Source organism: Coffea arabica, chromosome 9c (assembly GCF_036785885.1).
Source record: "Coffea arabica cultivar ET-39 chromosome 9c, Coffea Arabica ET-39 HiFi, whole genome shotgun sequence".
Classification (NCBI taxonomy): Eukaryota; Viridiplantae; Streptophyta; class Magnoliopsida; order Gentianales; family Rubiaceae; genus Coffea; species Coffea arabica.
Window position 1 is genome coordinate 14,818,287 of NC_092326.1, and position 12,940 is coordinate 14,831,226.

General features: G+C 39.4%; 1 protein-coding gene across 1 annotated transcript; it reads right to left on the minus strand.

The window, feature by feature from the left end:
* Positions 1–10,903: 10,903 nt before the first annotated feature.
* LOC113720274 (uncharacterized) lies at positions 10,904–12,685 on the minus strand. Its single transcript, XM_072064525.1, has 3 exons — positions 11,772–12,685; positions 11,106–11,555; positions 10,904–10,997 (listed from the first exon to the last, which is right to left on the minus strand). The coding sequence occupies exons 1-3, from the start codon at positions 12,683–12,685 to the stop codon at positions 10,904–10,906; spliced, it is 1,458 nt and encodes a 485-aa protein (XP_071920626.1).
* Between the last annotated feature and the right edge of the window lie 255 nt (positions 12,686–12,940).

Genomic DNA, 12,940 nt, shown 5'->3' on the forward strand with positions numbered 1-12,940 from the left:
CTAATTTTTTTTTTCTACCCAAAGTATGTATTTGCAATTTGGACAAAGACTAATGAATGAGAAATGCAATCCTAAATCTAAGAAATGTCTCTTATGAGGCTCGTGGTCCCATTCACATGAATTGTGAAGGCCAATAAGAAAGACCTCATAGAAAATCGTGAATGATGCAAATGAGGACTCAAATAAGAGTGTAAGTGTGCAAAGTGTAGAGAAGGGCATGTGTGCAATTTGAAAGTGTTTGTGTGCAAATGAATGAAAATATAATTGCTCGTGTGCAAGTGAACAAAAATAGTAAATATATATAAGTAAAAAGATAGGTGCAAATGTGTGAGGTGAAAAATAAAGAAGTGAATAAGTGTGTGAATATGGCATATGGATTAAAAAATTTAACGAGGAGAATAATGAGAAAATGAAAATGTATGAACTTAGAGGAATGCATCAAGTCGGGTACGGGGATGACCTCTAGTTTTATGATTTTAATTTTCCCTTTGACTAGAAGGAAAAACTAGCGTGCTAAGGCTATTTGAAGCCACACTCGCTCGTTTCCCTTATCGGAAGGGGATTTTCACGCAAATGAACCCTAACTAGCATGAGATGCAAGTCCTAAAGTGAAGGGGAAGGGGTTTGAGGAACATGCCAAATGATAAACTAAGGAAAAATGCGTGATATGTGGTGATCATGCACTTAATGAAAAAGGGAAAAAAGAACCTATTGGGTCTAGCATTGGACTAGCCCCTCCTATGAATTCCGACTAGCGTTGGACTAGTGGAAACGATAAAAGAAGCCACAACTAGCGTTGGACTAGTGTGGTGACGTACATTCATTCATTCCATTCATCCACACTATAAAAAGCGAGTAGACATGCGAATCACTTATAAACACGTAGCACATAACACTTAGCATGCTTGACTAGATGCAAAATCCTAATAAAGCATTTAACATATAACACATAGGCATGCAACCATTACATTTGCTAACTAAAACAAAAGGGAAAGGGAAAGTGGACCAAATTACTTGCTACGCCCTATCTATTACAAGCCAAGAGGTGTACACATACCCCATTAAAAGAATAACTTAATGAAAGCAAAAAGCAAATGACATAAGTAAAAGGAATTAAAGAAAAGCTAAGAAAGCAAAGTAGACATGCAATTCACTTAGCACGTTGAGTCACATAAGAGAAACAAAAAAGATAAAAGGAATTATACCACTCCCTTTTGTAGTGTTAAATGGACGAGATTTAAACTGGGCTAAGTCACCAACTAACGGGATAACATGTGCTAAGACCATTCAAAGCAAAGGATTAACGCACCAATTTAATTATAAGATATAAACAAAACAATTGGAATCCACCTAATCATCAAATTTTCCCCCAATTACAACTTAATGAAGTAAAAAGCTAATTAAAGACCAAGCAAAGACATGATCATCCAACCTCCAAGCATAACATCCACTAAAGACCCAAATGCAAGCACTACTCAAATCATTTGAACCTAATTGAAGCATTTAAAAACTCAAAGGTCCCCAAGTAAAAATTAAAGTCCAAGCAAACATCATATCTCAAGAATCCAAGAGTGAATGAAGGTCCATGAATGGTTTAAACTTGCATTTCTAGGACCCAATAATGATCACTAATCAACGTCAAAATGAATCATCAAAGAGCTTCAAAGGTCCCCAAAATAATAAAGATCAATTAATGATTCGAATGCAAACACCTTAGGATCTAATTGCAAGAACATGGAATGTAATTGGGCCATAATGCATTGCTGCAAAAATCACAGGGACCCAATTGATTAGCTTTCTCAAATTTGTGGGTCATAGTAGAACAAGGGGAGACTTGGGGGGTTAAAGTGAAATTTTCAAAAATAGTTTCATGCAAAACCATGCAAAGGTACGTAAACATTGCCTGCAACAAGAATTCTGATGAAAGCTTCCCTCAATTCGGCATTAACAGCTTTCAAACTCAATTAAATCCCAAACAAAAAACTACCATACATTCCTCTCATTTTGCATCATGAAACTTATAAATTTAACACCAAAGGTTAGCCAACAGACATGCAAAATCTGAACAGTTCAGGTGACTTCATGCAAAGCTTAGGAAACATTTCTGCAGCCAAAGGGAGTCAGCCGAGACTTTGGAACTTCAGCAGCCTTATGCGGCAAGAGAAAAGATTTTAACCAAGAAGAAAATCCAGCTTCCTAGCACTCGCTAAAGGTTGCAAACTCATTCTTAAAAACACCTTTTATGCATACAAAAAAACAAAGAGAAATCTGGAATGAGAAACCAACTCATGATTCAGATTGGTTCAAGACAACTCACCCACCATTCAGAATTTTTAGGGAAATCTATTTTACTTGGCCAACATTCAAGCTAGTTTACGTTTCCTGTGATTCAAAGAATGCAAACTCAACACCAAACCTTCTTTTCTTCCATTCAAACATAAGATTAGGCATGCAGGTTAAGTAGGAAAACTCAACAAATCAAACACAGAGAAGAAAACATCACAGAAAAATTGTGGCAGCTTAGGCTTCTGTACTAATTTGCTGCATTTTCAAACACAAACTTTGGACTTTAGCACCTCACCTTTAACCAAACCTTTCACCTAACAAAATCATTACTTCAAAACACACATAAATGCCATGGTACAATGAACCATGAGCATGGAAAAACATGCAAACTGCTTGAACCTTTCAACAAACTTGCGGATTTGGCTTCTGCAATTTTCAGCCATGACTTTCTATCCTTGCATGTAAACTTTCGGCAAAACCAAGTTCATTTAAAACTTCAAATCAACTTCACTCAAAACCACGTTAAACACCTCTCAAAATATTTCAAATAACCAGCAAACTAAGTAATTCAAACACTCGAAAAATTCAGCAGCCAAAAGTGAAGCCTGCTGCATTTTTTTTTCCTAACTCAAATTTCCAATTCAAACACACGACTTTGATTAGATACCCTTCAACCCCAACATCACAGCTTTAAACTACGCAAGTAACTATACACCCACCCCAATCCAGATGAACAAAAACCAGACTGAAGCCATGCAAAAAATTCTGGAAAAATATGTGTGCAAAGGTGGTTCAGCAACCTGAAATGATCATTTTCAGCAAGCATTTGATCTTAATTCAAGTGTTTCAGCCCCCAAACATACAAAACATGCATTTTATACCTATAACTACCCAAAAACAGCTTACAAACTCACAGAACGAAAAGGGAAATCAACGAATTAAAAGTCAGAAATTCAACTTGCCGAAGAAGCACTCCATTTTCTGATTTGGTTCTTGTTCCTCACATGGACAGCAGCAATACTTAAAATGAGAATCTATGACACTAACTTACAAGAAAAATCTAGTCTTGCAACCCAAAACTCAACCTAAGACAAACCACCAACCAAAGTTGGAAACTTTAACCATTTTCTCTCGGCCAAAACACCCATATGTGAAATATCAACCCCCCACCCAAACTTCAGATTTTACCAAACCCAAAAACAAGAAACCTTAGTCATATTGAAGCCGGACCAGAATCAACAAGGACACAGAAATGCAAACAAATAACTAAAGGAAAAAACTTTGACCTTTAAAAGAAGAAATCGATACCTGAAACGAAGAAAGAACTTGAACGATTCAGCAAACACTCGACGGAGGAGCGATGATGATGCAGTTGTCTTCTCTCTCTCTCTGTATGCTCTACTCCTTCTTCCTAATCAGCCGCCCATCAGCCTCTCTGATTTCTCAGCCTGTTTTCCTCTCCTTTCTTTTGCTTGTTTCTGATTTTTCCCTTTAGTCTACAGCCGACAACCTTTGTCTCTCTCTTCTCAGTTTTCCTTAGCCGTTCCACTCTCTCCCCACTAGCTCTCTCTCTCGATTGTCCTCCCTCTTTTTTCCTAGCTCTGCCCCTTTTCCCTCTTGCTCTCAGTTCTGCCGTTCACTCCCTTCTCTCCCCAGATTTTCAGCCGTTCCTTTCTCTCCCAAAAACCCTTTTCAATCTCTCGGCTGTTGTTCCCTTTTATAGGAGACTCCAGCCTTAAACCCTCACCTCAACGTTGAGGATGAGGGACTTGTTACTTCCATCAAATCTAGCCCTCCGCTGAGGGCGTGCGTGACTGTCCTTTGCACGCTGCAAAAAATTGCAGCGTGCATGTTGCGGTGTTCTATTTTTTTTTTTTTCAAATTAATTACAGAAATGATAAAATAAAGTATAAATAATAATAACAACAAAATTACACAAACCAGGTAATAATAATAATAACAAAACAAAAATAATTTTAAACAAAAAACTAAACAAAAATGGCCATTTTTAATTAATTCTTCAGTTTTTCATTTTTCATCATTTTCTTTTTCTCAAAATAACTTAATAAAAAATAACTAAATTGCCCAAAGATTGAATTTAAAGAAATAAACATATTTTTGTGAACAAATTTTCCTTTTTTTTTTTCTTTTTTTTCATATCCAACTAAAGCCTATTTTTTCTTTTTCCTCTTTTCTTTAATTTTCTCTTTTCTCCCTTTTTTTTTCATTTTCATTTTTCCTTCGAGAAAGCATTGAATAAAAACAAAATGACTAAAACATATTTTTGATGTTTTCCTTTTCTTTTCTCTAAAAACTCTATGCTAATCTTAAACTTAAAAGCTAAAACTAAAAACTAAAACTAAAAGTAAATAAAAATAAATAGCAAAAGAAATAGGTCAACTAAAAGGGCGAAAATGAATAAAACTAAAATATCATAACAACTAATAGTGCAAAACACACAATAACGAACTAAAATGCAAGCAATCTAAAATAAAAATCATGAAATAGATGCTACATAAAATTATTCAAAATTTGGTGTCTACAGTTTGCCCCTCTTTGTCTGAGTTTTGAAAAAACTTGAGACAAAGAAGTAGACACCAAATACTTACCTGTGTTATTGGGCTGCAAAAGATTCCAACGAACAGGAATTCTAATACGTGACTGACCCGAACATAAAAATAAAACGGGACTGACCCGAACCAGAATTGAAAACGGGACTGACCCGAACAGAAATTTAAAACGGGACTGACCCGAACAGAAATTTAAAACGGGACTGACCCGAACAGAATTTAAACGGGACTGACTCGAACATGAATTTAAACGGGACTGACCCGAAAATAAAATGGGACTGACCCGAACAAGAATTGAAAACGGGACTGACCCGAACAAGAATTGAAAAACGGGACTGACCCGAACAGAAATTTAAAACGGGACTGACCCGAACAGAATTTTAAAACGGGACTGACCCGAACAGAAATTTAAAACGGGACTGACCCGAACAGAATTTAAACGGGACTGACCCGAACAGGAATTTAAACGGGACTGACCCGAACAGAATTTAAACGGGACTGACCCGAACAGAATTTAAAACGGGACAGAATTTAAAACGGGACTGACCCGAACAGAATTTAAACGGGACTGACCCGAACAGAATTTAAACGGGACTGACCCGAACAGGAATTTAAACGGGACTGACCCGAACAGAATTTAAACGGGACTGACCCGAACAGAATTTAAAAAAGGACTTCACTGGGAAAGTTTAAACAATGAATTGAGTTTTTTTTTTTTTTACCTGAGAATAGTTCAACTTTTACACCAAGAAGGAAATTTGGATCATTGTGATTGAAGCGAGAGCTGATGTTGTTTCTTGTGATCGAATTTTGCAAATAACATCGATCCTTGCTTACTGGGAAGCTTTGTCTGTCATTGATTTAGGCGCCAAAAAGAGAGCGGCTGCTTTTGTTTGTAAATGCAACATTCCTGCAAGAAAAGAAGAAATAATGGACTTGCCACCATTATTCGATCCGGTTTGCCTTGAGAATCGTGTAAACATGAGTCTTGTGATGCTTTTACTTCCGCTCTGCGACGTTTGCCTTAATCGAGCTTGAAACCTTTCAATTTCTGAGACTGATAAAATACGGATTTACCACGTCATCCAATCCAGGTGGTAGCTTTGTTGCATGTTACTCTCTGTAGCTGATGATTGAATCCCTTATCTTTGCCCAAACCTTAGAGTTTATCATTCATTTGAATTCAATGGTGAAAGAATGATGCGTGAAAATTTATCACATAACAATCAATGTATGTGCAAGATTATTTCCTATGTTAGGCAAAGATGAACATGCAAAAGAATGCAGACAACCATAAGCAGTTATACACAAATAATTGAGAACAACTACAAGGTTTATAAAGATACACTTTGCAAAGAATATTTGTAAAAAAACAATACAAGTTTAGCCAACGAATATCATATTCAAAACTTTGGATATTTTCTCTTCGGAATCCGATACTGGCAGAAGTATCACAATTATGCGGAGAACCCTAATGAACCAGGTCACCAGCTGTTCCTTCCTGAGCTCGACTGTTAAGAACACCTACCTTGGCGCCCTTTCGGGTTTTCACCAAGATTGCCCCCACCCTTTTTGTTTTTGTTTTTCCTTTCTTTCTCTTTCTTTTTTCTTTTTTTTTTCTTTTTCTTTTTTTTTCTTTTTTTTTTTCTTTTTCTTTTTCGAGGCGCCCTTTCGGGTTTTCACCTAAATATCTCGACCATGATCGGCTCAGAAACATGAATTAAAGATTCCTGGCATCAGTAAAAATGTACTTCCCTTGTAAAATTAGGCGAAGACATTACGGACATCACCTGCCAGTTGATTAACAAATTTTTCTAATAGAAATGCAGCAAATGACGAAAGCCAGGACTTTGGGCTTTTATAATAAGGTCCGGTAGGGTGCTTTGAAAAAAGTTGAAGCTTGAAAGCAGATTTGATACGAGGGGTGAAATAACTTGAGATTGCACTCTTTTGAAAATAATTCCAAAACTGAGGAAAATTTGCCCCAGTTTGATCGAATTTTCTCTCTTTGCATTTTTCATCACTTTTGCATTTTTCTTTGAAAACTAAATTTGCCCCAGTGTAGGGTTTTCTCTTCCGCCTCTTTTTTTTTTTTCGAAATAAATTTGCCCCAGTGTGGGTTTGCCATTCTCAAGGGTTATCAAACGAAATTTGTCAATTCTGATGGCTCAAAGGGGACAAGTAGAGATAAAATGTTTTTAGTGTAAAAGAAGATGGCCTGACTTGCATTTCGCCATTTGCATAAATTTCTTAAAGAAAATTTGCATGATCAAATGAAAAACTTTTTGCACATATCTGAGTTGATAGGTTGAGGAAAAGTTCGTCCATCCATTTCTGCTAAAATGAGCGCTCCGCCAGGTAATACCTTTTGGACAATGAACGGCCCTTGCCAATTTGGAGCAAATTTGCCTTTAGCTTCATCTTGCATCGACAAAATCCGCTTCAGTACATTATCACCTTCTTCAAATGCCCGCCGATGGACTTTTTTGTTGTAAGCCCGGGCCACACGTTTTTGATAGCACTGACCATGACAGATAGCATTGAATCGCTTTTCATCGATCAAAGTCAATTGTTCATGGCGCTGCTTGATCCAATTAGCTTCTTCCAGTTTAGCTTCCATAAGGATTCGTAGCGACGGAATTTCAACCTCAACTGGTAATACAGCTTCCATCCCATACATAAGTGAATACGGCGTTGCCCCAGTCGATGTTCGGATAGAAGTCCGGTACGCCATTAATGCATAGGGCAACTTTTCATGCCAATCGCGATGCCTTTCTGTCATTTTGCGAATAATTTTCTTCAGATTCTTATTTGCGGCTTCTACAGCTCCATTCATCTGAGTCCTATAAATGGCAGAATTGCGGTGTTTGATTTTGAACTGCTCGCATAGTCCATCTACCATGTCATTGTTCAGATTCTTGGCATTATCTGTGATAAGTGTTTCGGGTACTCCAAATCGACAAATGATATGATCTCTCAAGAAATTGGCAACCACCTTCTTCGTGACATGTTTGAATGACTCCGCTTCAACCCATTTGGTAAAGTACTCGATCGCCACCAATATAAATCGATGTCCATTTGAAGCAGGAGGGTCGATTGTACCAATCACATCCATACCCCACATTGAACAGGGCCACGGGGCGGTCATGCTATGCAACTCAGTGGGTGGAGCGCGTATAATGTCACCGTGCATTTGACATTTTATACATCTCCGGACAAAGTCTATGCAATCATGCTCCATAGTAAGCCAGAAGTATCCTGTTCTCATGATTTTCTTGGCGAGCAAATGGCCATTCATGTGAGGTCCACAAACGCCACTATGCACTTCTTTCATCATGTATTGAGCTTCGCCTTCATCAATGCACCTTAAAAGGTTCAAATCTGAGGTTCTTTTGTATAACACTTCACCATTCAAGAAAAATTTTGAAGCCATTCTACGCAGAAAACTCTTGTCTTTTGTACCAGCATGCTGAGGGTAGGATCCAGTTTTGAGAAACTCTTTAAGATCATTAAACCAGGGAGTAGTATCCGAGGACTCGTCTACAGCCCAGCAGTGGGCTGGCTTGTTTTGAAGTTGAATTTGGATTGGTTCGATCTTCAATTCATCTGGATATTGGATCATGGAAGCTAAAGTGGCCAAAGCATCAGCAAATGCATTTCGGGCACGTGGAAGATGTCTGAACTCCAAATTTCGAAACTGCTTGGCCAAAGTGAGCAGACTACAATGGTAGGGTAGAATTTTTGAATCTTTGGTTATCCATTGCTTCAAAGTTTGGTGCACGAGCAAATCTGAATCACTAAAAGCTATCAACTCCTTGATTTCCATTTCCAAAGCCATTTTGAGACCAAAAATGCAGGCTTCATATTCAGCCATGTTATTCGTGCAAGCGAATTGCAATTTGGCAGCGGCAGGGTAGTGCTTCCCTTCGGGTGACACCAAAACAGCTCCAATTCCAGCTCCGAGAGAATTCGAAGCTCCATCGAAGAAAAGCCTCCATTCAGGACTTTGTTCACTTATATCATCTGCAGCGCCTACAAATAGGACCCTCTCGTCAGGGAAATAAGTACGGAGTGGTTGATAATCATCATCTCTTGGATTTTCCGCCAAATGATCAGCTATAGCTTGCCCCTTGACAGCTTTCTGTGAAGTGAAAACAATATCGAACTCTGAGAGAATTATCTGCCATTTCGCCAGACGCCCAGTCAACATCGGCTTCTCCAAAAGATACTTCAAAGGATCAGACCGGGAAATAAGATACGTGGTATGGCTCAACAGATAGTGTCTAAGCTTTTGGGCTGCCCAGGCCAATGCACAGCAGCTTTTCTCAATGAATGAATAATTAGCCTCGTACTGCGTGAACTTCTTGCTTAGATAGTAAATGGCTTGTTCTTTCCTTCTAGAGTCATCATGTTGACCTAGAACACACCCAACTGCTCTTTCAAGCACGGATAGGTACATGATTAATGGTCGACTGGGCTTCGGTGGTACCAAGACTGGCGGATGCAACAAATAATCTTTAATCTTGTCGAAAGCCCGTTGACACTCCTCATTCCAATACAACGGTACATTCTTTCTCAACAATTTGAACAATGGCTCACAGGTGGCAGTTAATTCGCCAATGAACCTCCCGATAAAATTGATCTTCCCTAAAAAGCTTTTCACGTCCTTCTGAGTTTTTGGCACTGGCATATCTCGAATTGCTTTGATTTTTGCTGGATCTATCTCTATGCCTCTCTTACTGACTATAAATCCCAACAGCTTACCCGCAGGTGCTCCGAAGGCGCATTTTGCAGGATTTAACTTCAAATTGTACTTCCGTAGTCTCTCGAACAATTTCTTCAGATCAACCAAGTGGTCCTCTGCCCTTTTAGACTTGATTATAATGTCATCCACGTAGACCTCCTTTTCTCGGTGGATCATATCATGAAATAGGGTTGTCATGGTCCTCTGATATGTTGCTCCGGCATTCTTTAAACCGAAAGGCATCACTCGGTAGCAAAAGGTACCCCAAGGGGTAATGAAAGCAGTTTTCTCCCTATCTTCTTCTGCCATCAAGATTTGGTGGTAGCCAGCAAAACAATCGCAAAAGGTTTCAATCTCATGTCCAGCAGTATTGTCTAAGAGAATGTGAATATTTGGTAGAGGGAAATCATCTTTAGGACTGGCTTTATTAAGGTCTCTATAGTCAACACAAACTCTCACCTCTCCACTCTTTTTTGGAACAGGGACTGGATTTGAAAGCCAAATTGGGTAATGGGAAACAATGATAATGTTGGTTTTGAGTTGTTTTTCAATTTGCTCTTTTATTTTGAGGCTCATATCTGGTTTGAATTTTCGGGGTTTTTGTTTTACGGGTGGAAAAGAAGGGTCTGTGGGTAACCTATGCACCACCACATCAGTTGAAATGCCAGTCATATCATCATAGGACCACGCAAATACATCCTGGAACATGGTCAAGAATTCAAGCATCTCCTTTCTCTGCCTTTCATTCAAATGAATACTGATCTGCACCTCCTTAACTTCATCCTTAGTGCCAATATTAACCTTCTCTGTTTCTTCCAGGTTCGATTTTGGTTTTTCCTCATATTGTTCAAAGTCCTTTGCAAAAGAATCGAATACCTCCTTATTATCACTCTCGCTTTGGAGTTCGGATTCACAGACCTCCAAGTCGTGAGTGATATAGAGATTGCCATTATCGTATTCCAGAACTGTGATATCCAAAGGATCAAATAATTTTATTTTTGGCCATCTGAAAGAATTAACGAATGTGGGATAATAAGCAAATAAACATACAACAAACAAATGAACAAACAATATGAATATAAACAAACGAATAAACAAAACAACATGACAAGAACAACTTGTGCATTTTCATAAAACCTTTGATTGAAAGCAAAACAACAAAAAAAACAACAAAAAATAAAAGCAAACGGAAACAGTATTTACATATGCAAATTTTAGTCAAAAGTAAAGATGCTTTCATTAACTATTTACAGATACACAGTATTTTTCCATGAATTCGTATGCATGACAAACCCCCTTAGGTTTACCGAAACTCCTTCTGAACGGGCAGAAACTCGGCTGTCCAATTAGAAATTGACCCTTCAGGGATGTCAGGAAAGTCAGCCTCATCTGGAAAACTATCTTCAAATGTTGCCCCTACGAACAATTGGGCCAAACTAGCTTCAATTTCTTCAACTGGATTAACCTCTGATGTGATAACCTCTGTTGGTCGTGGAAAAGTATACCGCAGTGGTGGAATGTCAAAAACCCTTTGCCTGCCCTCTTTCCCTGCTCTTTTGCGCTCTTTCATCTCTTTGATGTCCTTGGCGGTTGGTTGGAAACCCAAACCGAATGTATCCCTTTTTCCCATAATCTCCACTGGCTTCAGGATCCCTTGCAGTTCACGCCCCAATCCTCTGTCTAATTTGTATCCTCCACGAATCATTTCCTTAGCCATCATTACACTTGCTTTTGAGAGAGCTTGTTCCTCCGTTGTGATCCAACTTACAGAGACTATATCGGATGTGCTATGAGGGGACATGGTGGCACTTCGACTTCCCTCCTCTTTAGATCCAGAATCAGTGATTACCAGGCAGTCCTCTTCGGCAAAGATAGTGATTAGCTTGTCATTTACTACGAATTTCAGCAATTGATGCAACGAAGATGGCACAGCCCCAGACTTGTGAATCCATGGCCTTCCAAGTAAAATATTGTAAATGCTCGGGAAGTGCATTACTTGGCAAGTTATTTGAAATTGGGCGGGCCCCATCTCGATTACTAAGTCTGCCTCTCCTATCGGCTCCCTTTGAGCTCCATCAAACCCTCGAACGATAGTCCCTGAAGGCCTCAGTTTAATGTCTTGCAATCCTAGCTTCTCCAAGGTACTCCAAGGACAGATATTAAGCGCGGACCCGTTGTCAATTAGCACCTTCGGCAGCATTTTCCCGTTGCACCTCACTGTTATGTACAACGCCCTATTATGTCCAATGCCCTCTATCGGCAATTCATCGTCAGAAAAAGCAATTTGTTTGTTGAATAATACGCTCCCAACCACGTTTGAAAAATTATCAACAGAAATGTCCCTCAGAATTTGAGCTTTAGTTAATACGTCGATCAATGCATCCCTATGCACGTCTGAAGAGAAAAGTAAATCCAACATGGTTATCTGGGCAGGTGACTTGCTTAGCTTTTCGATTATGTTGTATTCACTTCTCTGGAGTCGTTTAAGGAAATCCACGGCTTCTTTCTCGGTGATTGCTGGCTTAATGGGCGGCTTGGAATTAGCTTGAATCGGAACAGTAGTTTCAAATGGATTTACAGTCTTCCCCGATCTGGTAACTACTGACACTTCCTTCTTTGCAGTTGAATTTTCCCCGATCTGTATGGTAGGTTCATCGTAATTCCACGGTACTTGTTGCAGACTCAAAACGGGCTCCTGCTCAGGGAATTCGATGAATACCGGCTTCAAAGCTTCACTCTCTGCTGGCGTAAGATCCAAGACAAAAGGCTGGTTATCTTCTTCGAATGGCAACTCTATGATGAATGGTTGGTCTGTGACCCCAACTACCTCAGCTTCTCTTGCCAAATCTTTGACTTGTTCCATATACTCCGTGTCATCCATAATGACCCCAATGGTATTAACATGGCCCGGCAAAGGGTTCCTATTTACGTTCGGCCCTTGCGCCTCCCTTTTCCGGATTACAATCTCCCCGGCTTCAACCATATCTTGGATTTTATGCTTAAGCGCCTTGCAATCAAAGGTGGCATGTCCGGGGGCCCCAGAATGATAAGCACAGACAGCTTGTGGATTATACCACGCGGGCATGCCATAGGGATAGGTAGGAGGGGGTACCGTACCAATTTTCCCGGCGGCCTTTAACTGGTCATACAATTGGTCTAAAGGCCTACCTAAATTGGTAAATGTATGGCCAGGGGGTCGGTTGTAAGGTTCAGAAGGTTGAGGGTGGTTGTAAACAGGTCTATTTGGAGGCGGAAATCTTGGGTTATATGGAGGGCGGGGTCGGTTTTGGGGTGGATTTGGTTGAGAAATTTGAAAAGGGGCTGAAGGTGGGTTTGGATA